Source organism: Protomyctophum parallelum, assembly GCF_964188405.1.
Source record: "Protomyctophum parallelum genome assembly, chromosome: 3".
Lineage (NCBI taxonomy): Eukaryota > Metazoa > Chordata > Actinopteri > Myctophiformes > Myctophidae > Protomyctophum > Protomyctophum parallelum.
This window is the reverse complement of record NC_139698.1, coordinates 40593606-40619932: the sequence shown is the minus strand read 5'-3', so window position 1 is coordinate 40619932 and position 26327 is coordinate 40593606. Positions and strand designations below refer to the sequence as shown.

The following is a 26327-nucleotide window of genomic DNA, read 5'->3' as shown; positions in this document are numbered from 1 at the left end:
ACCATTTCCTGTTTTGGATTAAGAGGAAATAGCCACATTTGAGGTTTCGTGTTTTTCAACTGTTTTAGAGCACACAACAGTTTCTTATTGTTTCTTATATGACATGGTACAGAATTAGACCTTTTGGTTTCTACTCATATGCTGCAAAATTTTATAAAATGCACACCCAGTCCTGTTTTCTTATTCTCTCAATTATATTTATTAGAGGTAAGTTCATTATTATTATTATTATTATTATTAATATTATAGATGGAAAATATTGATGATGATGATGATGATGATGATGATATCCTACCTCTATCCTCTCAGGACTACATGCCACAGAGTGGACTATGGCAGTTACACCTGTGGTTTATGGCAGCAGAGGGACTAAAGCAGTCCTGCCCTGTTCCTTCACTCACCCCAAACAAGAAGAATACTCTGGGGTGATCACAGTTAAATGGTTTAAGAACAGCGATCTGTTCTTTAATTGTACAGTGCAAAATAACACGCAGGGAAGAGTTACAGACTGTGTATCTGGGACCAACCTGCATTCTTCACTGGATGTGGACCCTAGACAAGGACAGCTCTCCTTACGGATCAACCAGCTGGAGCTGACGGACAATGGAACATACATCTGCCGTGTAGAGCTTGAACAGAGGAAAGACAGTTTTGAAAAGAAAACACAGATCTATGTCAAAGGTGAGTTTTGTAGGAGATAGTATTAATTTCTATCAGTAACCTGCAAAGTGTGCACAAATATCCACTCCACCAATTAATTTTAAGCCATAAAGTGAAGATAAAAAATGATGTTGTTGAAGAATGACCATGTAATATCAGAAGGGGATAATAATGTGTAATTTTGAGCATGTCATCTCAAAATCAGTCTCAAGCTTTTGCCCATTACTCCCCCTCCCCCAGCAAACGTTCAAATCCTGAGTCTCTCCCAGGTAGAAACAATCTCCAGTCCAGATGGCACCACAGAGCACCACCTTAAGTGTTATGCTGAGGGAAATCCTCTGCCAAACATCACGTGGCTCTCCGACTCCAAGGGGCCAGTACTGAATGTCCAGCCTGAACAACATGGACCCTATAGGCTGAGTAGCTCCGTCCCCTACCTGGTGGGCGAAGTGTACACCTGCAGGGCAGAGAACCAGCTTGGGAGTGTGGAGAGACAGTTCCCTAGCAGTAGCATACTGAGAGTAAGCCTTGTTGTGTGTGGGAGTTTTCTATTACTGCTGCTGCTCTTCGGCTTGGTGATTTTCTACCTGAGAAAAAGAGGTAGGCGGCTACAGTATTCTGTTTTGCATCCATGGCATGATAATGTAAACATTGGGGTACTGACATTAATGAAATGATGCACACTCATTGTTAACATTGAGGATTTTCCTATGTACCCTTCAGGGAACTATTAACCTAAACATTAAAGATGAATGTCACTGTCAGTAACAATAAGGTCACAAGTCAAGAAAGGTCACAATAAAAACACTGAGGGAGAAAATGAACAGGGGAAAGTTGTCACCTGTCTCAATATCAGATACGATCTGTATGCTATGGTGACATCAAACTCTCTACTTTTTGTCTCCCAAGGTTTTAAACCGTCCAATAGCAGGTGAGATTTCAGAATGTTAGTCAATTGTCAGTTTCCAACACTTTTCAAACACTTCATAGTTTTGTTCTTTCCTCAGCTCTCAAAAGCGACCTGAGTCCAACACTGAACATACAGGTTTGTTGATGTTTATGTTGTCTTACAAAGAAACAGGCCATATTCATTTTATATAAAGAGCTTAAAAGAGTGATTAAAGAGGAACATACATTTTACTAAATGTGAAAATAGTTTACTTCTCCATATGAGTGTGGTTGAAAACACCCTAGAATTAAGGCTGTTACTTTGGACTTAACTTATTGTGCATACATGTTTTAATGCCATGTATACTTTTATTACATTTTATATTTCATATTTTAACAGCCCAATATAATATTTTTCCTATTTATGATAATGCAGAAGTGGGTGAGTCACTGAACCTATGATTCAAGCCAGGTTATTATTGTGTGACAAACGTTTTTTTATTAATATATATATATATATATATATATATATATATATATATATATATATGTGGAAAAACTGTAATTATAACTTTCCAACTGTATCAAACACATAATCATGCCAGTGAACAGCCACCAGTTGAACAGCTCTGGCATTCAAAGAGATGACGCTACAGAGCTTCAGTTGGTTTATTCAACCATCAACCTGCCCTCCTCTCCTCCATGTAAGTCATTTTACTATAGGCTAGGAAAAACTATAGTGTTATTGTTAACCCTGATTGTGATAATTTAAACATGAAACACTCAAAAGGCACACTGAAATGTCTGCAACTAATTTATGCTCTCTTCTTTGTGAAGTGACTTAAACAACAATTTACAACTGTATAGCAAAATAAAAAGCTAGCTCAGGGTGAGAGGACAACGTTGATTCTCTGCTCCTGATACAATTTGTTCTAACGTGACCCATAACACAATTGAATTGATACAATGTCAAGTGAAAGTTGTCTAATCCACAAAGAGCTCTTTATCTGTATCTGTCCGTCAGCCTGTGTCCCTTTTATGCTCATATACGGAGATTCCTATATAGCCTATATGGGTATATCAGATTCAGTACCCGTTGTCAGTCATGGATACCCGTTGTACCCGTCTGTCTCCCTTTTATGCCCATGTATGGAGATCGTTGTATCTGTCTCTCCTTGTCCCTTTATGCCCATACATGGGCATGCCCATATGCATGCAGTTGTCGGCCTGTCCCATATATGCATATAGTACTGTCACTTACACTGGTCGGATTGGATTATTGTAAGATTATAAAACCTGTATTTTTTTTAGGTCTCCAGACAGGGTTTCCATTCTCAACAAAAGGCGGTGATGAGTCATGTGAGTCAATATGTTTTGATCCTGCAACCATCCCATATCCATAACATATTAAAGTTCAGTGTAATATATCACTACAACAGTCTTTTTTTGCACAGGACAACAGGGTACTGTGTGGTTTTAAATCATGAAATGAGAAGTAGAATATAATTTGGGATTATTAATGACTTTCACTCTTTTGTCATTTCAGGTGTCATCTATTCCCTTCTGAAAATCCCACAATAACCCAGTATTAATAAGTATTTTTTTATTATTCTGAAACTTTAACAGACTTTTTCTTTAATGACTCAAACTTGTAGGATGCAGGCCCTATGTTTGTTCATAAGACCTGTTGTATGTTTGTGCACAAACATAATTGATTAGATAATTGACTGCATATTGATTGCTTCATAGTCTGATCCCTCTCTTTTTTATAAACCTATCCACATTCATATATTTTACTGATAATTACTTTAATTTTATTTTTCCTGGAGATTGATTTATATAGAACAAGAGGAATGTCTATCATTACACATTAGGGTGAGTCTATATAAAATGCTTACATAGGTAGCCTACTTTATGTAATACAACGTAATTCAATTATGATGTCTTTTTTGATTGATTGAAATATTTATTAACAGTTTGTAGAATTTACAGTACATTTCAAGCACAAACTCAATACAAAGACTGTCAACTGTGAGTGGACGACCCAATTAAGCATTACACTTGTTTACAACAGGGTCCACATTGTTCAATTCATCAAAACATTTAAAGACATACACCCATTTAGAGACATACAAATAGACATTTCTATGTAGCTAAAGAACAGAACAGGAATTCATCATATGGGAAGCAAAAAAGGGAAAATATACAAGCACTGGGAAAATATACAATATACAATATACAGTGAGGGAAATGGGGTGGGGGGGTGGGGGGGATTCAGATTTTACAGAGGCCAGTTTCGAATTGCAGCCGTCCGTAGGTGCCCTTTGAGAGCGGTTTTGAAGGAGTCAAGGGATTCACATGTCTTAATGACTGTTGGTAGGGCGTTCCACATTTTGGTGGCATAGGAGCGAAAAGAATTTAGTCCCTTGTTTGTGCCGAATCTGGGTTGTACATGGTTTGTTGCACTCCCTCTGGTGTTGTGGGTGTGGACTTCGTTTACATTAAGGAAGTATTTAGACAGGTACATGGGTATCTTGGTGGTGTATCGAATCTTGTGGACCAGACCCATTGCAAGATGCTGTACTCTGTCGACGACCCTAAGCCATCCCAGCCTGTCAAAGTGGGCAGGGGTGAGGTGGGTTCGGGGGGTGAGGCCAAGTAGGAGCCTGACCAGTTTGTTTTGGGAGGTCTGGAGCCTTGTTTTAAGGGCCTTTGAGGTGCTGTGGTACCAAGAGGTGGATGCATAGTCAAAGAAACCTTGTACGAGGGCTCCTGTTAAGGTCTTCAAGGTGTTTTTGCTGACCAGTGAGGAGATCCTGTAAAGGAATCTTGTTCTTTGATTGACTTTTTTGATTACGTTGGTGGCCATTTTATCACCGGAAAGATTAGCCTCCAGGATGGAACCTAGGTAGGTAATTTGATCTTTTCGTGTGATAATATTGTCACCCACTCTAACCAAGAAGCCATCTGCCTTGCTGAGTTTACTATTTGATCCGAAGAGGATGGATTCAGTTTTTCCCAGGTGTAAGGATAGTTTGTTATCAGCGAGCCAGGTGCAGATTCTACCGAGTTCAGAGCTGAGGGTCTTTTCAACCTGCAGTTTGTTCCTGTCCGAGACCAGCAGTGCTGAGTCATCTGCGAACAGGAACAAGTTGCAGTCACAAGCTGAAGTCATGTCGTTAACATAAATTAGGAACAGTAAAGGCCCTAGTATGCTTCCTTGTGGGACACCACAGCTCACTGGGAGGGGAGGGGACAGTGTTCCGTTCACCTCCACCATCTGTTCTCTCCCCTCCAGGTAGGATTGCATCCAGCTTACTGATGTGCTATCAAAACCAATAGCTTTAAGCTTGTTAATCAGTATGGAGTGGTTCACGGTGTCAAAAGCCTTTTGGAGGTCCAGCATGACCATGCCGCAGTATTTTCCAGCATCCACCTCGTGTTTGATGTGATCGCTCAAATAGAGGAGGCATGTGTCAGTGGAGTGGGATGTTCTGAAGCCAGATTGGAACTCGTACAGCAATTTATTAGTGGCAAGATACTTTTCAACCTGTTCATAGACTATTTTTTCCATCACTTTCGAGATGGAGCTTAGAATAGAAATAGGGCGGTAGTTGCCGGGTTCTAATTTACTCCCTTTTTTGTACAAGGGGGTTACTTTGGCCAGTTTAAAATCTTGGGGGACCTGTCCCTGTTTGATGGAGAGGTTAACTATGTGGGTGATGACTGGAGCTATGGAAAAGGCTGAGTCTCTGAGAAATTTGGAGGGAATATTGTCATGGCCAGTGGCCTTGTGGGGTTGGAGGGCACTCAGTTTTTTAAGTACCTCCTCGGTTGTTACCATTGCCATTTTAAAATCATCTTTACAAACACCAAGGTTTTTGTAGAAGGCTTTGATGTGCTCTACACCAAAACGCCCAGAGTGGGAGGGCAGTTTGCTAACCAGCTTTGTTGCAATGTTTGTAAAGAAGATGTTCAAGTGGTTGGCTACATCGAGTTTGTCAGTGATGAGGGTGTTATTCGATTTGATGTTTATGTTAGTAAACCTGGTTTTTAGTTTCCGACCACAGCCTAGTTGGTTGTTTAGTAACTTCCATAGCTCCCGAGGATTGTTTTTGATTTCCTCGGCTTTATCATTGATAAAGTTACATTTGGCTGATTTGGTCATGGCAATTACACCGTTTCTTAGCTTGTTACACTGGGCTTTTAGGTTGTGCAGTTTGGTTTGGAGATCACTGTCGAAGCGCTTGCACTTGGCTAGTTTGGACTTGCATTTAAGAAGTTCAGAGCATTTGTTGTCTCTGGCTTTCATTGCAGTCAGTATGTCCGAATTCATCCATGGCTCCGAGCGGGTTTTGACCCTGACGGTTCTCAAAGGAGCCAAGGAGTCTTGTATCTCTAAAGTGAATCAATTTGTCATACCAATGCAGTGGTAGAGGATAGCAGCCTACCTTGTGGTGGGTTGGGTTTCACACATAGACTGTAAAAAAAATATGGACAAAGCGTTCTCTGGGTCTGATATGGACGTAAAATGAAGCCTGTCAGTCCTTGAATTGTAAATCGCCATCTTTGTAGATCCGTTTGGGCCCAGCTGAGCCATTGGCTGTCCCAGACAACGAGGCGGGACTTCCCCCCTTCTTCTTCGTTGGTTTTTATTTTGACTCGTACCGGTTTCATGGTCGCAGCCTACGTATTTCCTGTAGGCGGACTCGACGTCGCTGCGGGGGTAAAACCCTCACCAGGCGCACATCTTCCACTACAGTGAACGGCAGAGTGACTGATGTTAGTTTGCCTCAAACTTTACTCCTGTACCTGCTTTTTTACTAACACTAACATTACAAAGATGCCCAGAACATCGAGATGAACCTGTGTAGTTTATGGCTGCTCCAACAGTAGTGGCAACATAACAAATAATATAAAACGGAATGTCTATATCCACCGCGATGGCTGAGACCAGAGCCATTGAGCAATGGTTGAGACAAAGCAGTGAAAGATACATAACGCCAGTCTTACCCAATACCAAATATTTCTGTTTTATTAACACAAGGCTGCTGTACTTTATACCTCATACTTTAAATGCTTAGTATGAGGTATAAAATACAGCAGCCTTGTGTTCATAAAACAGAAAGATTGGGTATTGGGTAAGACTGAAATTATGTATCTTGCAGGATTCTTCACTGCTTTGTCTCAACCATTACTCAATGGCTCTGGTCTCAGCCATCGCGGTGGATATTAGACATTCCGTTTTATTTTATTTGTTATGTTGCCACTACTGTTGGAGCAGCCATAAACTACACAGGTTCATCTCGATGTTCTGGGCATCTTTGTAATGTTAGTGTTAGTAAAAAAGCAGGTAAAGGAGTAAAGTTTGAGGCAAACTAACATCAGTCACTCTGCCGTTCACTGTAGTGGAAGATGTGCGCCTGGTGAGGGTTTTACCCCCGCAGCTACGTCGAGTCCGCCTACAGGAAATACGTAGGCTGCGACCATGAAACCGGTACGGAATCGGTCTATAGACTGTAACGGTAGCCACGCCCCTCAGAACATACGCGACTTTATGGTAATATTTTTAATAAATGGGACCATAATTTTCCAAAAAGAATATTATGACATTAGAAATGAGACTTTAAACTAGTGACTGGAAGCAGAACGTATTCATGACCATGTTTATTAAGGTAATACAGTCTAGGTGAAGTTGGGCCCAAATACATGGGGTTTTTTTAGCCCAATGACAGCGCCACAACAGGCCATTATATGAATTTTCAGGAAATCCCGATTTCCTTAGTGGCTTCACAAAATATCTGTCTGACTGCCCCCATGGTTTCACATGTCAATGTTGCAGTAATGATGGGCTGCCAGGGGGGGGGGGGCGTGCAGGTGCAGCAGCAATCAGCATCCTCTATACGAGTGTGCGTGTCGTCGGCGCGTGCGGCGTGCGCACTCGGAATAATGAGCCGCTTTTGGTTCTATTTTCTCTTTCTTTTCTTAGCTATTAAAAGTCCAAGTTTGATCCTTTTCGTTTGTTTCGCTGTTTATGTGTATATCCATTACAGAACGCGCTGAAGCAATGTGCCAAATGAAAGGATGAGGAGGAGGAGAACAATGGACGGACTCACGGACCTATGGACGGGTCGCGGTTTTATAGCCATGGGCAGGATTAGCCCCATATGTTCCCTCCCTACGCTCATATGGGGCTAGGGCTACAGTCAAGTCATTTATGCGAATGGCTCCGTCTTATGAGCAAATTTAGAAATTTAGAATCATGCCTACTTCTACTTGGCAGTTGACACCGCGGCGAATCGGCGATGTAGCCTAGCCTCTGTGGTGGTGGTGGTGTTATCATGAGATGATCATGATCATGAGTCATGGCAGACGGAGATGGACTGCAAAATCTGTGTTATCATATCATCATTCAAGACATTCATCATGATGAGATGATATAGGACTGCGATGGAATGTGTGGTGTTTTATCATGATGATGATGATGATGGATGGACTGTGTCTGTTCCTGACTGAATGGTTGTTTTGAAACCGAACAGCCGACAGATAGATATACCGGGAAAAAAAGGAGGAAGGAAATTCTATTATCCATATAGGCCTACGTTAAAAAAAAAGCGAACATGTTTTATTTTTTATAAAAGCATGCATGCACGGTGCACCTAAAATCATTAACTACAGGTGCGCAGAGCACACGTATTAGGGTCTGGGCACCTCAACTTAAACTTGCTTGATTTTCCTATCAAATGTAAAATAAAATGCAAATATCAACGAGTCAGCGACTGTATTTGGCAACTCATTAATAAAATAAATATAATATACTAAATAAATACATTTTTTTGTTTTGTTTGGGTTTTTACATATAGCTGGTGACAACCAAATAGCCTAGGTATGACTAGGTAAAGTTTTCAAATAATTGTATTGGTGGAAAAATAGGCTACTAATTTGCCTCTGACAATGGAGTAGAAGTAGAACCCACAAGTTTTTCCATCCACTATCCAGCACGTGAATTATATATTTATTTATAGGCCTACAGCTCAACACACAGCGCGAGTCCATCCGGGGCCCGGGCTATGGGACATAATAAGACCGTCCATGCGGGCTATGGGACAGATAGTCTCTACAAGATAGACTGTTTATTTTTTGACGATGGGTTCTCAGGTTGAGTAAAAGATAACACATTTTCGGCGGGAATTAAGCGAAGCGGCTCGATCCCAGCTGTTTAATCTAACAATCATCTATCATTTGAGCTGTAGGCCTATAAAAATAAGAACTATACTACAAGCAACCTTTCGAGTTAAGTCTATATTTATTTATAGCCTACAATCCGAGTAGACTTCTTATCACCTGGACGCTGCAGAGTGCACACAGATTCCGAACCAGAACAAGGAGTCAATTAAGGACACAATGGATGTTCAAGAGAATCCTCCAAGACTAGGTGACCCCACCGGCCTACATGGACAAGACGACGAGGAAGAAGAGTCATCACCAGATGTGAGGCCCCCTGTGGGCTCAACAGCCTGATATATTAGTTAGTTGTATGACGGTGTCCTGTGGTGAAAATAGCTGATATAGGCATATACATATACATGCTGTAGTTAGCTATGTACAGTATGTATGATACAAATTGTAGGCTATATATTATGGCAAAGTAACTAACTGACAGTCTACACACACAGCACAGTTTGTATCCCAAATGTGGCTGCTCTTTCATGTCTAATGATACACTAAACTACATGCTGTCTCTTATCCAGGTGTTATTGAGTGTTCTGGCACAGCATGGACAGGTGGGCCTGTGCTTTTACGACAGCAGAGACTCTTCCTTGCATTACATGACAGATACTCCTGATAACAACGAGCTTCACCTGCTGGCTAGAGGTGTACTACAATGACACTGATCAGTTTAATGTTCAGACTAAAGAACATGTACTATTCATGAATCAAGTAAAACATGTATCTAATCTTGACTGTCATTTGCCTTTTTTAATCTTCTGTCTTATTGCTCTCCGGCCTTATCCTGTCATTTTATAGTTCTCCAGGAAGTTGGTCCTAACGTGATCATTACCAGCGCAAAGCAGGAACGCAGGATGGTTTGCTTCATGCAGAGACTCGGTGGGGCAAAATACTGGCATTCTTTTTGGACAGTTATCACTGATACAGTGTGATTTATAGGTGGTTCAAATTAGCAATAACACAGACCACGTTTCTCTAGTATGAACTTCAAAGTTATTAATATATGAAATTAACCTTTCTTTCACTTAATTGATCTCCATCCACACAAGCAACTATTTTCTCTGTGCTCTCGTTATCACAGCTTCCAATCCGGACTACAAACCAGAGGTGGTGACTTATCCATATGTTGACTTTGGTAAAAGAAAAATATGGCAAAATAATGTTTTGGTTTTAGGTTTAAATTGCATCTCATATTGCACTATAGTCCCTATGGCTGCCACGTGATGTTTCTCATGGTGTAGGTCTGGAGGTCAGTAAGCAGAGGCTTCTGTCTGCCCACCTGCCTTTCCTTCCTCCCTCCATCACTGAAAGAGAGAAGCTGTCCTACCTTTCTTCCTGCATCTCATTCAACGCTCCCCTTATGGTGAGAAAATTAAAATTAACCCATAGTCCCATACTGTCAGTGGCTGGGAAGTTATTTTATACTGCAAGCCACTATGGCAGGTAACCAGCTGTAATCTAAGTGACTATAATCAACCAGCCTCTGTGGCTGCTGGTTGGATTTTCTGCTTTGTACAGTAGTCCATCATTATGCAGCTGTGTGTGTGTGTGTGTGTGTGTGTGTGTGTGTGTGTGTGTGTGTGTGTGTGTGTGTGTGTGTGTGTGTGTGTGTGTGTGTGTGTGTGTGTGTGTGTGTGTGTGTGTGTGTGTGTGTGCGCGTGCGTGCATGCGTGTGTTAGATGCGGTCAGTGGGTGCCCTGTTGAAATGTCTGGACAGAAGGAGAGTGGGAGTGGAGCTGGAAGACAGCAGTGTAGGAGTTCCTATTTTACAGGTCCACACCTTCACACTGTAAGAAACTCATGGCGGGTCATGATGACTCACAGAATACCAGGGAGACCTGTACTTTGACCAGTATTTATTCTCTGAAATGGTGATGTTGTGTTCTATTCAAATTTCTCATAGAAAAGATGTGGTGTATGTAGACCGGGACACATACAGGTGAGCGTATTTTAAGATGTGCACAACACATATCGAGGGGAGGGAAGAGAGTGATCACCATGTACTGTATGTATCCAGTGTACTGCAGATCTTTAAGGCAGAACTTCACCCATCAGTGTACAAGCTGCAGTCTGGCGTGAAGGAGGGACTCAGTCTCTTTGGTATGTGACATCAGTGTTTCAGTACTTCACCTCCCCAGACCTGTGTAGTACCCTAAGTACCCTTATTTTTGTATTGCAGGGATTCTAAACCGCTGCAGGTCCAAGTTTGGCTCCAGAATGCTACGGTGAGAATAGCCTGCAACACAGAAATTACCACAGCTTGGAAGTACTGTAAATGAAATGGTTTTGCACAGCACTATTTGCTATCATATTTGAAACAGATGATACAGTGACAGTCCTTTGAAGTTTGTGCCATAATGTAAGCAGTGATTACAAAACATGTACCATTAGTTTTCTATGATGCATTTGTTGGTGTAGCAGTACATGTGGCCTGTTGTGAGTGTGAGGGATGGACTTTTCTCTCACAGCCAGTGGTTCCTACGTCCAACACGTGACCTGGCACTTTTAAACAGGAGGCAGGAAGTGATCCGTTTCTTCACAACACCACGCAACTCTGATACCCTCAACACTCTGCAGTCCACACTACGCAACATCAGGAACATCCCAGTAAACTGACCCATGGCCTCTGATTCACCTAAATCACTAACCATAGATGAAAGACATTCTATTTGCCTGAAGTTCGCATCCCTGCATGTCCATTTTGTTTGTATTTGTGTGTGTGATTGATTACACATCTCTGTACTGTTTGTGTGGTAGACCTTGCTGCACAGGATGTCTCTCTCGCACACCAAAGTCACTGACTGGCAAAGTCTCTACAAGGTAACAACTATTTGGTTCACGATGTCACCAGTTAATGCAATAATGCAATGTATAATATATTACAAAGTTTTTGTGTCAGACGGTGTATAGTGCAGTGTGCATCAGAGACACAGTGCGCCTCTTGCCTCAGTCCATTCAGCTCTTCCGTGAAATCAGTGAGGGGTTCTCTGATGACCTACAATACATCACCTCCGTCATAAGCAGGGTGGTGAGTTCTCTCCCTCTGTCTCTCCCTCTCCCTCTGTTCTCTTTGTGTCACCCAAACATTTGTGGTATGACTACACATACGTATACGTTTGTGATTTTATTTGATTTTACATGTACTCTGCACTCTCTTGAATTCTCTCTCATTTTACATTATTTTGTTGCTGCAATTTTTATGTGTTTTTGTGTAGGTGGACTTTGAGAGCAGTGCAACAGAGAACCGCTTCACAATTAAACCAAATGTGGACCCTGCAATCGATGAGAGTGAGTGTGCCCTTTCCTTGCCAGATTTAAAACTAGAGCTTTCTGCAAATAGTAACATAAAGACATAGAATAAAACATTTTCTCTGCCCATCCTCAATAGAGAAGAGGAAGATGATGGGGTTGTCAGACTTCCTGACAGATGTGGCAAGGAGAGAGCTGGAAAACCTGGATGCTCGCTTCCCATCTTGTTGTGCGATCTATATCCCTCTGGTATGATACACTCATGTCCACCTACAACACTGGCAGTTGAATTTAAAAAACAATTCTCTGTACTTATTTGATTTATACACACATTAATACCTGATACCTGACACTTGTGTCCACACCCACTCTAGCAAAGCAGATGAGTGATGTGCATAAACCTTAAGTGCAAGCACAAATTTCATTCTACAGATAGGCTTCCTGCTGCGGGTCCCCCGGCTGCCCAGCATGGTGAACAAAGAGGATTTTGAGATACCGGGACTTGACTTCATGGTGTGTTCTATGTAATTGAGTTTTCACCCAAAGTACATGCCCGCATGTCCTCTCACACACCAGACAAAATTGCTGCAATCTTGTCTGTGTTTGGTTGTCTAGTTTTTGTCAGATGAACGACTGCACTACCGTAGCCAAAGAACCAGAGAGCTGGATGATCTACTGGGTGACTTGCACTGTGACATCAGAGGTCCTTTTTATTTTCTCCTTGTCTTATCCAACATTTCCTTAGATGCATTGTCTTATATACAACACCTGGATACCTGACAGGCATTCGATGTTAGATTCTTAGCTCTCTTTCCTGCTGAAGTTTGTCTTCCTACATCTCAGACATGGAAACTGCCGTTATGACACAGCTTCAAACCATAACCCTGGAGAGGAGCTCTTCTCTGTACAAGGTAGGTTAAGGTTTGCGTGTGTGTGTGCTTGTGTGTGTGTGTGTGTGTGTGTGTGTGTGTGTGCGTGTGCGTGCGCACATGCGTGCACGTGTGCATGTGTGTGCCATTCCATTCATAGTAAGTTTAGCAACACTGCTTTCGTGTCAACGATGGAAGTAATCAATCCATAGTAGGAAAACAAAATCAATTAAAAGTTCAATGTGATGGATTTGACAAGATCCATACCAAATAATAATAATAGCTTGAATTTATATAGCGCCTTTCATGAACCCAAGGACGCTTTACAAAATGAACCAACAACCAATCAACAAACAACTATTTGCCATAAGCCTGAGAGAATAAGTGTCTTTTCAAGGCAGCCTTAAAAGAGCCCAGTGTTGGAGCATGGCGAATCTCTATTGGGAGAGAGTTCCACAGGGTGGGGGCAGCCAAATAGAAAGTTTGCTTGACTGCCTTGGGGACAGAGAGGAGGTCCAAGTTTGTGGACCGCAGGTTCTGTGTCACAGGAGGTTTATGGAGGATGCCTGAGAGGTACTGTGGAGCCAGGGCATTTTGACATTTGTACTGTCAGGTGAGAAGGAGGATACCAGAAGTACCAGAATGCCATCAGGTCCCCCAGCAACACAAGTGGCAGTGAACACAGATGTAGGGCATGTATGACCTGTACTGCTGTATATCTATGGTGTGTATTCTATAGGTTCTAGAGCTGAGTGCTGAGCTGGACTGCCTAATGGCGTTGAGCAGTGCCTCCCAGGAGTACGGTTACACCTCCCCCAAGTTAGCCAGCCACCGCCGCATCACACTCATTCAGGCCAGGTATCCACTCATGCACAGCACACACACATATATATAATCATCCACAGACACATGTGCACCCACACCCAATGTACACACACACACACACACACACACACACACACACACACACACACACACACACACTCACGAACGCACTCGCACACACAGCTTTGGATGAATTTAATAGAGAGCCAGATAGATTTGAATTCCTTTGCTTTTCACTTCAGACACCCACTGTTCGAGCTGTGCTCACCCGTGTTTGTGGCCAACTCCTTCCAGAGTTCTGAGTCACAGGGCCGACTTAAGATCATCACCGGACCCAACTCATCTGGCAAGAGTATCTACCTTAAACAGGTGACAGTCATACACCACATCTTTAGTTAACAGCAGTGTAGCGCCTCTATTCCTAATGTCATTACCCGATCAACACGTAAAACTTCTTCACCCCCCCCCCCTGACTTACCTTGCTAGGTGGGTCTGGTTGTGTTCATGGCTCTGATTGGCTCAGATGTTCCAGCGAAGGAGGCAGAGATTGGTCTGGTAGACGGAATCTTCACACGCATGCAAAGCAGGGAGTCTGTGTCTCTGGGCCTCAGCACCTTCATGATAGACCTCAACCAGGTACATGGTGTACGCCTACGCACATACAGTACATTATGCAGTGTGCTAACAGCTGTGTTTATATGAGCCTACATGTTTGTGTCTTTACTGATATTCCAATACTACTGTATCCAGGTCCACTCCCACCATCATCCTGTTCAGGCATTGCAAGCATGCCACCTACCCACAACTATCTCACACACGCATGCACACGTCGCACGCACGAACGCACGCACACACACACACACACACACACACACACACACACACACACACACACACACACACACACACACACACACACACACACAGAAAGACAGATAGAGAAAGACATATTACATGTGCATAATATACATAATTATCTGTAAAAACAAATGGTAAATGTGAACGTGTCTGTCCTCCAGATGGCCCACGCTCTAAACAACAGTACTGGCAATTCACTGGTTCTCATAGACGAGTTCGGCAAAGGAACCAACACTGTAAGAAAGCATTGTTCCCTCACATATGGATTGTGCAAAAGTATACATGCATGCCTATATAATCATTATTTGTATATCACACAATTAACTATATTAATATTCTAATACTCTAGGTGGATGGCCTGTCCCTGCTGGCGGCATCAGTCTCTCATTGGCTCAAAAGAGGTCCTGGGGACATTCCTCATGTCCTATTGGCTACTAACTTCCACAGTCTGCTCCAGATGTGCCTCCTGCCCTCCTCGGAGCAGCTCTCCCTGCTGGTACTGAGTGACAGATTGGTAGAATGTTGACAAATGTACAACATCTGACCCAATCAAGCATCCGTGTGAGCATGTAATGGATAATGCATACATTATTATGTTTTTATTTCAAAGTAAAGAATTATGGTTAATGTCCTGTGTTAGACTCTAGAGACTGCCGTGGACAAGGATGAGTTGGTGTTTCTGTACCAGCTGAAAGAAGGAATTTGCCGCTCCAGTTATGCTGCCAACATTGCTACACTGGCGGGCCTGCCAGCCAGCCTCGTACAGAGAGGAGTGGAGGTACAGTACATACATACACATTACACACACACTTACACAAAAACCATGTGAATATGCGTAGGCAGAGTGAGCCTTACTGAGTGTGGGTGTGTGTCTGGCAAGGTATCTGAACTGTACAGAACAGGAAAGACCATCAAACGCATCGGCAGAAAATCGGATGATCAAGCCACCAGGTGAGTTCCTACTCAAACCATAACCATAACACAAGTACAATACAAAGACAAAAGCATGAACGCAGGCTGTGTATGTATAATTATGAATGCACTTGTGCCAGGTGTGCGTCTGTGGTGGAGAAGTTCCTAAACATGGACCTGGAGGACAAGGATGTTGATCTGCAGCGCTTCATGAAAGAAGTGATTCTGCCCTCTGGTGGAGACCTACTGTAATACTGTCCTGCATGGCCTGCCCTACACTGCTCAGTATAAGTTGGTTATTACAGTGGTTTCATACTGGGAACAAGTCACGGCTTTGACTATGAAGTTACTGTTAGTCACCATTCTGTGTTGCTCTTGTGTCGTACTGTTTTGCTCTTATGTCGTACTTGTGATATGGAGTTTCCCTTTCAAACAGATGACTTTAATATAACCACATTAATAATCCTAATAATTGTTAATTGTAATTGTAATTCATTTTTGGATCAATTAATTCTGGGGAACATGGTAATAATAATTGCTTTTGCTGCTGCAGAAAACATGAATCAACTTCAAAATGTATTTTCTTCATTTTTATTAAAATACTGTACACTTATACAAGTTCAATAAATTACACATAAACGTACTATACCTTCCTGTCATCCTGTGTTCCTGGACACAGTATGTTGTTTGTTTAAGTACATGAGTTGTTATTTTGTTTTATTTTTTACATTTGACAATCAATCTACCGCATTTTCTGCTGTTGTGTGTCCTGGTGAAGAAATCCCACTGGTTTGACATAACCATCAATGGTTTTTCACAATAAATAAAACAGCTGATGGAGTTTTTTTTTAATATATCAAGACAAGGAGGTAGAATCTTGTTGGTTATCATGATCCCATGAAATCCCCTGTGAGGTGCCAGATTGTTAGTATTGCCACAGTCAGGTACAGGGGTGTGTTGTGAATGTTGTGTGCTGCGTTGCAGAAGGATGTGTGACAGCAGTGCTTGGTCATGGTGTAGACAATGGTGTTGGAGAAGAACTCCACTGTGGTCTCCGTTCCACACTCCTCTTCCTTTACACAGCCCAGTGTCTTGACATCCAGGCCATCCGCTAGGGAGACAGCAATGCACAATGATGACAGTAAGACCAAAGTATAATACACTTACTGTAGCATGATGAATCGTGATTTATACTCTTGGAACATTTTACTTTATTAATGTATAAACAAGACACAAAAACAGTACAAATGTCTTGGCCTGCACACAACAATGTAACGCACAGTCGCACACACAAGCAAATTTACAACACACCTGCTTTTCCTCTGCCAGTGTAACACTTCTCTCCAGTACTGCAGTTAGTGGTGGTGGTATAACAAGCATCCCAAAAGCCCAGGTCACAGCGGAAACACTCTAGCAGCCTTGTCTCCTCCGTATTCTCCAGCTGATCTATCTGCTCCTCTTCCTCACCTGACACCCCCAGAAAAACACAAGAGACCTTTTACTCTATTGAGTTTTTAGTGTGACAAAAGAAGGTGGAGGCTTGTTGATGATCAAATGAGGCATGGAGGCATGATGATCTAACTAAACTAATGAGGAATAGCCCTAAATATGTATTTTGCTTATAATTCATGAACTATGTGTACAAGCTGTGGCTTTGGATGAGTATGTTATAAAATGATGGCCAAATATTTGGACAGCAACAAATTCGGGGAACAAAATCTGCTACAGTTGTACATTCCAGTCACATCTTAAAGCTCTGTCCTAGGGACATAATGATAGCTTGGAAGCTTGGTTACTCATTTATCAACCCCAGCCACTTTCAAGTGCTTTAGCCAAACTGTGGAGTCTCTGTGAAATATCTGGGTTTCCGAGGCTAATTCCCCATGGACACTATTAAATGCAAAAAGAGAAAAGAATAAAAGCATGGAAATGTATGAAAAGCTGATTTCAGACATGTTCAGAGATGTTTCAGACATCTAGAAGGCATACACTGCACACATTTTAGACAGCATCACAACTTTATTTTAAAATGTAATAGATAAGCGTGTTATAAATAATTTGGACATATTGAAATGAGTGTTCAGGAGCAAAATTGTCTGGAGTTTTCCTCCAACTGTTCATAAAGAATGAACTTAATCATGAGAAGCATAACCCCTACGGCCAGTGTACATTATTACATTTTTCACATTCACAAATACAACTAAAAAAGGTTACGAACATTGTGCTTTTGAAACCCATTGTGAGAGAATTTAGTTTTGGAGTCAACTGTCTGAGCAAATACATTCTGTTAAACAGTTAGCTTTGTTGTTGCTGGGCCAGTGGTTCCTGCAAGACTAGTTAGAGAGAAGCTCAGAGTGCTTATCCCCTCTCATCCTGTTAGCTGAAGCTAGCTCAGGCAAACTACTGTAATAGGACCAGAGTAGGACGCTGGGGTAGCTATAGCTACACTGCCACAACTAAATGTTGGAATAAGGAAATATTTACAGTGTTGTTGACCTCTACTAATTGTATTAAGTTTTATTACATGAAACATTTCTGTTTCTGTGTCAATGTCATTTACATAAAAACTGGAAAATGAACAAAAATAATAAATTACATGAAACATTTAATTCAATGTATTCAGCTTACTACAAAACCTAAAGAGGAATCTCGAGTCTCCCGAGGTGGACAAGTGCCAGCCAAGTATGTGCAGTGGTGTTCCTACTCTGGATGCTGTTCTCAGGAATCTAAAGTTTTATGATGAGGTTGAATGAATTGACCATGCCTAAGAAGAGCAGCATCTGGTACTTTTCCTGTTTCTGGAAACAGATTGATTGATTGACTCCAGACAGTCAAATCCCCATTCTTATAATTTTATGAATGATAGAAGCTTACTTTATCAAAGATATGGACCATGACATTGAATAGGCCCTTGAGTTTAATGTTTTGTTCATGTTGACTATCAAAGGTTTAATTAATGAACCCAATCCCTTGCCCAAAATCTATATTTTTTTTGCATAAGCAACGGATAGTTACAAGTTATAGCATAATGGTGCTTGTATAAGGGAACCATTCCTTTTTCTTAATTTGAAGAATAAAATATTATGCTATAAAACTATGCCTTCAGAAAAGGGTTAGGCAGGAAACATAATTGTTAGGTAGGTTTATAGCTCAAAATAATAGATGTGAAAGGAACAGATTGTCTTACCTTTAGTTTGTGTAAGCATTAAGATGGCAAAGACACACAAGATGAATCTGTTCATTTCAGAACACTGTTCCTTGCAACATGCAAAGCCTTAGAAAGAGAAAAGGGCTTAGGAGGTGTAGGACTGACCACAATTGGATTAGTCAGTAATTCACCCTTAATGTGTCACAGCATAGGGTGAGGTGGGTCATTTGTATGTACATAGAGGGAAATAAATAAACAATACATACAAAGTATGTATTGTTTATGCTCGACAGAATTTTATAACAAGCTATGTTTGCTTTGGTTTAAAAATACAATTTCATCCACTATTTGTGACAGATATTTACGGCGCTTTGTAAACTGAATGTAAAATATATTTCTATGATTGTTAATAGAATCCCACTAAAATATTGTGTGATCTTGACACGCCTTGTGTTTCATTAGATCATTAGAGTATGTTTAAAGACTAAAAAGGGGAACACTGTACTTTAACAGTACACAAACAATATACAAATAGAAATGTTAATTATCTCACATTTGTGACACGGTAATGAGAATTTAGTGCTTAATTACGGCAAACAATAATTGGTGGATTGATGGGAGGCTAGTGTGTAATAAGTATATTTGAGTTACCGGTAATTATGGGAGTGGAGGGTGACTTTGATTGACAATTGGAGCATTGCTCCAAGGGTATCCGGAGAACTTTACCAACTCGCCACGATTTAGTGCATTTTAGTTTTACTTCACCTTCATTTAAATTGCATTTAATTGAGAGAGAGAGAGAGAGAGAGAGAGAGAGAGAGAGAGAGAGAGAGAGAGAGGATAGTTGTTTAGAGAAAGTAGGAATGCTAAAAGTTTAAACACCAAAGTACCAAAACAAGGTCATTCATTAGTAAACAATTCCTGAAATGGTAGGCCTACTTATCATTGGTATTCACATACTCACCTTTTTATCATCATCTAGCTGGCCATTTAATTGCACAAAATAATTTGATTACTTTGGAAATGAACTATAACATCTGTGGGTTTGACATACTACGCTGATGAAGACAGAATGTCAGATGAAGACATTGATGAAAAATTTGCGCTGCGGCGACTTGGTAAACTGGCGAGTTCTCCGGTATTCGTTCATAGATATTAATAGCCGATTTTTGCTTTTCAGTCCACCTAATTTCTTTTTAAGGAGTGTGTGTTCCAGTTGAGAACCCATTATATGCCATCCACAGAGATGAGTAGAAACAGTTGTCCATCTACTAATATTTATTTTATTCATGGAGGCATCATCAGTCAAACCGACTGAAATGATGACTCTGTTGTGATCCAATGGATGGATGGATCAAATAACATTATAGCTGGGATCAGCTTGGGTGAGTTATTCGAGTCTTTTGAACCACAATTTACAAATGTTTATCTTTCAAGCTCCTCTCTCCGTATGAGGAACTGTGTGACCACACGTGTCCTCGCTCAGCAATGGGTTAAGCAGCTTATTCCCCTCCCTGTACTCAAATTGATATGTATCTAAATAATCAGCCTCACAACACTTTATCCACTACACACACACACACACACACACACACACACACACACACACACACACACACACACACACACACACACACACACACACACACACACACACACACACACACACACACACACACACACACACAATACAGTACACATGAATCAGAATGATCTCTGTTCTTGGATCATCTTGCATTTGTATGTGTATAAAGATTCATATGAGAGTTTAGGGTCAGAGTCAGGGACAGATAACACATCTGGAATTTAATCTGATGTTAACGTTGGATTACAATTTGACAACTAAACAAAAACAGTATGCAGATTTACAATGGCATAACCATCACAACAGATCTCTCTCCTTCATCCTACAACTGACATACGGTATCAGCAATCCATCAATGTCAGCATATCTTTGCGTATATAAGAGTGCTCATTGTGTGTCTGAGAGGGAAGTGCTGTCGGAGTGATATGTGTGATTGTGGCTTGCAGATTGTTGCAATCTTCAGTCTCAGTCCTCATCTGGATGGCAGAAACCCAGCATGGGCCCGAACAGAGGAAATGCTCTGCAGTTCTAAAATACCTATAAAAGCCCTCAGTCTGATCCTCAGCGTAATTAGCGGCTGGAGGAGAATGCTCAGGATAATTAAAAATCCCACCCTGCCTCACCCTACCTCTCTTTAATTTGTCTGCATGCTGGCCCTGTGGAAACTATGTCTTTACTCAACGTTATATTCCTGAATCTAAATGAGAAAGTGGATCATTATAGCAGTGAACCTTGCTTATTTTGTTGTTGTTTTGTGCCGTTCTGCAGAGCGCATGAAAGTTCAGGCTGCTCCGAAGCGGTTCACATTTGAATAAAGCGTAGGAATCAGATGATGGAAGAGATGAAAGGTCAGAACAGTGGGTGAGTGAGCCTCCAGTAACAGGACTCAGAGGACCGTATGTGAGCGCTCAGCCGTGTCAGGAATAACTCCTAACTACCACCGCTGTTCTTGTTGTTTTCTACCCGGCCTCTACACCACAAAGTTTGCAATTCTTCAACATCTAGCCTAAACAGACTCCTGAGAATGACAAAGCTGTGCGGACAGAAAAAGGTTGGATTACAATTAAAAACAGCTTGAGTCTGCATTCGCATGTGCACGGAACACCAAACGATATTTATACTGATTGGTGCATGTGGGTGTTGACTGTGTGAGTGGTTTGAGTCCTTATGTGCTCATCTTATACAGAAAAGCTATTTTCTCAGATTATTAAATGTGAGATTATATAAACGCTCATTGGAGACTTTAATCTGGGTTGTCCTCTAATGAAGCTCTGTTCCCTACAAAAAGAAAACCCCTGGGACAAAATCTGTGTGTGTGTGTGTGTGTGTGTGTGTGTGTGTGTGTGTGTGTGTGTGTGTGTGTGTGTGTGTGTGTGTGTGTGTGTGCGCGTGCGCGCGTGTGCGCGTGCGTGCGTGCTGCGTGTGTTTGTGAACATGACCGTGGTAGTGGGAGTGAATGAGTGACTGTGTGTGTCCATCTCCCAATATGGCACCAAACCAACTTTTTGCAATCCTCCTCAAGGACCAAATACGGTCAAACTCTGACTTTGGGGATTTGGGGAGAGTAAAGACAACAAGCTGGCAAGCTGACATCAAACAGCATAGTTTTAACTCCACCAAGCCTGGGTGGGCGAAAAGGAAGCACCACTCACCACTCTAAAGCATTAAGCATACAAGTCAAGACATTCAGCCCATTTTAACCACTTAAACACTTGGTTGACCGGAGTCCCTCAGAGCTCTATACTATACTAGTGATGTTCTGCTGGTAGAGCTGCTATTTTCTGAGAAGGATTTCCACAACACGGATGGTGGGGTTTTAATGAAAGGTCAACAATAATAGGGGGAACATCTTGAGCATCCATGTGTGTATTTACTTTGATTAGAAAGAATAGAAAGACGTAAACAGTTTAAAGGCCTGTGGTTGATGTGTTATTGTCCATCATGGGGGGGGAAGCCGGTCCTTATGTTAAATGGTATCTCGCTGGAGTTGCAGGAGTCAGAGTATGCCGAGGATGAAGAGGGGGACGGGCAGTGGGAGGGGGGATAGCAAGAGGTTGGCTCCTGATGGTGCAGAACTCGAGTAAGTCGTGATGATCCCCCCTCCCCCTCCCCCTCCTCCACCTTCCCCTCTGACCCCGGTCCTTCCCTCCCTCCCAGAGCCGCTCCATTCTCAGGCAACGGCAGCGTTTCCCATGGGCCACGCTGGCCATCTGGGGAGCTGCTATTGATGTTACGTCTATTCCGGGGAGACAGGGGAGGAACCCGGTTGTTGTTGGAGAGCGAGCGTGCGTGGGAGGAAATGCTGCAGGATCCCTGCTCCATATCCACAGACTCGCGGCGGTCCTGACAGCTATCGTCGTGCTGTTCGGAATCCTCCCAGCCGTTGTCCGGCTTCAGGTCCTCAAGATCATCGGACTCCACCAGCCTGAGCAGCTCACGGTCTCGGTTCTCATAGAGGAGAGTGGCGGCACAGATGAAGACGAACAGGCCGACGCCCATGACAACGGGCCCGGCCAGTTTCATTCGGTCAGCGTGAGAGCTGCCGCGGCCACCCACAGGTCGGGGTGCGGAGATCACGTAGCCGGCCACCGCTACAGACATCCCTACCAGCACCACACCAACCCCCAGCAGAAGCCACACCCCCGGAGCAGAGTGGAGGTGCAGCCTGGTCTGAAGAATCCTCTCTTTCCTTTTGCGGCACCAGCATGTTGGGGGACAGGCTGACTGTGCTTGTGACTGGGATGAGTGGGAGTGGGTGGGGCTATAGACAGGACTGACCGTTCCACTGGACCCAGCTGCTGTCATCCTGCAGCTTCACACTAGAGGGGATTGGAGAGCAACAGATGAAGGGTTAATTAAGTCTGATTGATACTTTGCCATACAACAGTGCTATTGCTGCATGATGCAACACGTTGAGCTTAGAGATCTGCTATTTTCAGCACATGAAACATCATACAATGAGTATAAATTAAGCATAAGAATGTGGTTCCTGACCTGCAGACGACAGATGTCATTTGTTTAATATGAGTTTTCCTTTGCATTGCACACAACAGGAAGTAACTACTTTAGCAAGTCCCTCTAGGGGAATTCAAGTGTCAAACCCTGGATAGCCATACATGGACAAGACTGGATCATCACCTAGATCTGCATATATGGAGCCGGCCAGCAACTCTACATCTGACATCAAACCTCAAACCCTCTCCATTTATGGAGCTGACCTGTTCTGACATTCCATATGCTGATCCTTCCCCACCTGTCCTTCCTCTTCGATGTCTCCCGTTTTGACGGATACCTGTCCATTCAAACTCTAGACGGCAGGCAGCCTGCAAAAACTAGAGTTCTCAACAGGCCCGAAAATGAAGGCCCGGCCCTACCTGGGCCCTAACTGGGCTGGCCCGAGGCCCCACCTGGCCTTACTAATTAGCACACGTTTTACGCCCCACCCAGCCCGAAAACGTCAATTAAAACAACAACAAAAAAGTCCATATATCGGCATTCCCAGACCTGTTGTTTCAGCACGGGTGTCTTACTGGTAGAAATACGTATATTATAGAAATAATAATAATAATAATCTCAGACCATATGAATTCACTTCTGATCTGACCACAATTATGATAACAGAGCTAATTACATTTCTATTCCCCATGGAAAGAATGGTTAATACAAAGAAAACAAGAGCTATGGGCCTATTTATGACTGACATCCTTTGGGAAGATACATTCTGTCAATGAGAAAAGGAATACAGGCATAGCACAGATTATGTCCTGCCAAAACCCAAATTAGAGCTTGGTAGAAGAAAAGAGTATTCTCTTATCAGCTTGTCAAAGGTGGAATAAACTATACCATACCACTATAATGGCTACTAATTGATTTAAAAACATATATAATATATATTTAAGTGAATGTATGTGCAACAATAGACATATAGGCTAGTTAATGATGATTATAGTGCATTGTATGGCTTCCCTATAGCACGAGTAGGGCCTACTCTGTTGTAATAACTTAATATTCATTTGATATTATTTTGTATGCTGCATAATGGATTTACGAGGATTTTAAGTGGTAACTTGTATTAACTTGTTTATTTTTGTTTGTATCTATGAAAGTGCATAGTCTATGTTTGAAGAATGAAGACTCATAGTAGATATAATAAGTAGACTATTAAAATACATAATATAAACAACTGACTGGAAAAACAAAAACTCCTTTTAAGTTGATGAGGCAAGTTGCTAAACTGACTAGCCAATGTTGATCACGCGTATTTTCATCCTGCTACGCTGGAATGAACTAAACGCCTTCATTATCATATCTTATCATCATTATCATTATCTTCTTGACACGTATTATTGAACTGCAGTTTACCGTCTTGTGTGTATTCTAGTCAGAAAGGAATGCGCTCCGCATAGTAGCTTACAATCATAAAGTTGATGAACAGTACTCACGCCTTCATTCGTACGTCCATCCGTCGTAGATCGTCCGCATTATTGCCAAAATAAATATTTGAATAAATAAAAATGAGTTCCATGGACGAATCATTTGTAAAATAGTAGGCTACGGCGGTATCTTTATCTTCTCTCCCATTTAGAGTTGTATTAGTGAAGCGTTTCCCATAATTTCCCTGGCTGCTGATGTTTTCATCCAGTGGTTCTTCAGCCAGTGTACACAGCACCCTGCTGGTCTGCACTCGTCTCTCTACTCTGTCTCTCGTCTGGATTGTTGTGTTCACTGTGTTGCATGCGTGCACGTGGTTTAAGGGTCGTGGGAATGAACGGAGTCCAGTCCCACGATGAGCCCAGTTATTATTAGTCTGTAGAGAACTTTTGTCGGGGGGTGGTCGAGAGAGTGGCAGATCATCATCATATAGTGACAAATAAAATATGAAGAAATTACATTTAAAGCCCCAAACTGTAGCCTACAATATTGCTCGCATCTATCCTATTTCATATTTCTAAATGTGCAAATGTCAAGAGCAATGAAAGTTCTGTGGAGACTGGAGAGAGACCCCATGCTGAGACTTTCCTGGGAATTTGAGGATGTAAAAAGATGCAAGTTACAGGTCTGAGGTAATGATCACATGATAAACTAGAAAAAGTGCCCCTCAGTGTACAGGTCTCCACCTAGCCAGCTCAGGTTGTGGCCTCCTGGTGGCGCTATAATAGGCCAATGTGAAAAGGGTGCCATTTGTTCTTACACCATTGATGGCAATTGGATGATTTGAGGCATTTTGTTCAAAAAATGTGTTTTGCAAAAACCCACCTGGTTGGTGGCGCTATAACAGGCCAATATGAAAAGGGTGGGATATATTCCTCAGCCTAATAGGAAAGTCTGTGAAATATTTCACGTAAATTGCATGCTGCGTTCATAATTTGAGGCTTTTTGTTTCAAAAGGGTCAATCCTGCAAACTTAAGCCAATATGGAATATGGAATATGAAAGATAGGACAGATCCATCTTGAACACATGACTATAGAGATAGTGTGTAACGATTTGCGTGATTTTTGGGCAGAATCTGGAGGCACAATATTCTTTTTTTTTTCAAAAGTCTGCCTCCTGGTGGCGCTATAACGGCCGTTCTGGAAAATTTGGGGCAGAGGTTCATCGTTGGTATCCAGGGAGTGTGTGCAAAATTTGGCATCAACCGGGTTAACGGTGCCAGAGATTAGCTGTTCACACACGGACGGACGGACTGCAAAACATACTCTCTCCCCATGCCTTCAGCCTGGTGGAGAAAACAAACTGTGATGTCAGAAATAGTGTTGTGACATTTCTGAGGCCAGGTCAGGACAACAGTTAGTGTGCAACTCATTTATTTTGTTCAGTCACACATTGCAGCAAACAGCTTCAGTAACCAAGCCAAAGTTGCATAGGCTACCATTTACCCCTTAAATTAAAATAGCCGTTTGAGTATAAACAATTTAATGTACACATCCCAACTGAATTGCATGAAGCGTTACGATTGAAATTGAGAATTGTGTATTTCACATAATCTTTACAAATTGTCCTGCTGCTCAAAGTATTCATTTGCATATTTTCTACTGGGGTTGCCATGACTGTCAGCAGCCTTATACTATTTACACTCTAAATGCCAGAGGTCAATTAGATCA

General features: G+C 42.0%; 3 protein-coding genes across 3 annotated transcripts; 2 read left to right on the top strand and 1 right to left on the bottom strand.

Annotated features, from left to right (window-relative positions):
- Nucleotides 1–332: 332 nt before the first annotated feature.
- On the top strand, nt 333–3199 carry siglec15l (sialic acid binding Ig-like lectin 15, like; the record flags this gene model as incomplete). The annotated part of the gene is made up of 7 exons (XM_083762150.1): nt 333–681; nt 901–1260; nt 1570–1591; nt 1668–1705; nt 2154–2252; nt 2860–2907; nt 3095–3199. The coding sequence occupies 7 exons, from the start codon at nt 333–335 to the stop codon at nt 3127–3129; spliced, it is 951 nt and encodes a 316-aa protein (XP_083618276.1). The 3' UTR covers nt 3130–3199.
- Nucleotides 3200–8952: 5753 nt separating this feature from the next.
- msh5 (mutS homolog 5) lies at nt 8953–15816 on the top strand (the record flags this gene model as incomplete). The annotated part of the gene is made up of 25 exons (XM_083762149.1): nt 8953–9039; nt 9300–9423; nt 9577–9657; nt 9860–9913; nt 10020–10141; nt 10458–10567; nt 10682–10717; nt 10796–10878; nt 10958–11003; nt 11247–11385; nt 11536–11598; nt 11678–11806; nt 11994–12066; nt 12167–12276; nt 12460–12540; nt 12643–12730; nt 12871–12938; nt 13636–13754; nt 13964–14090; nt 14208–14357; nt 14741–14815; nt 14929–15075; nt 15220–15357; nt 15460–15530; nt 15632–15816. 25 exons carry the CDS (start codon nt 8953–8955, stop codon nt 15741–15743), a joined length of 2433 nt encoding a protein of 810 aa, XP_083618275.1. The 3' UTR covers nt 15744–15816.
- A 4610-nt stretch (nt 15817–20426) lies between these two features.
- Nucleotides 20427–24911, bottom strand: LOC310855662 (uncharacterized protein). Its single transcript, XM_083760761.1, has 2 exons — nt 24667–24911; nt 20427–23043 (listed from the first exon to the last, which is right to left on the bottom strand). The coding sequence occupies exon 2, from the start codon at nt 23027–23029 to the stop codon at nt 22154–22156; it is 876 nt and encodes a 291-aa protein (XP_083616887.1). The 5' UTR covers nt 23030–23043; nt 24667–24911; the 3' UTR covers nt 20427–22153.
- Nucleotides 24912–26327: the final 1416 nt, after the last annotated feature.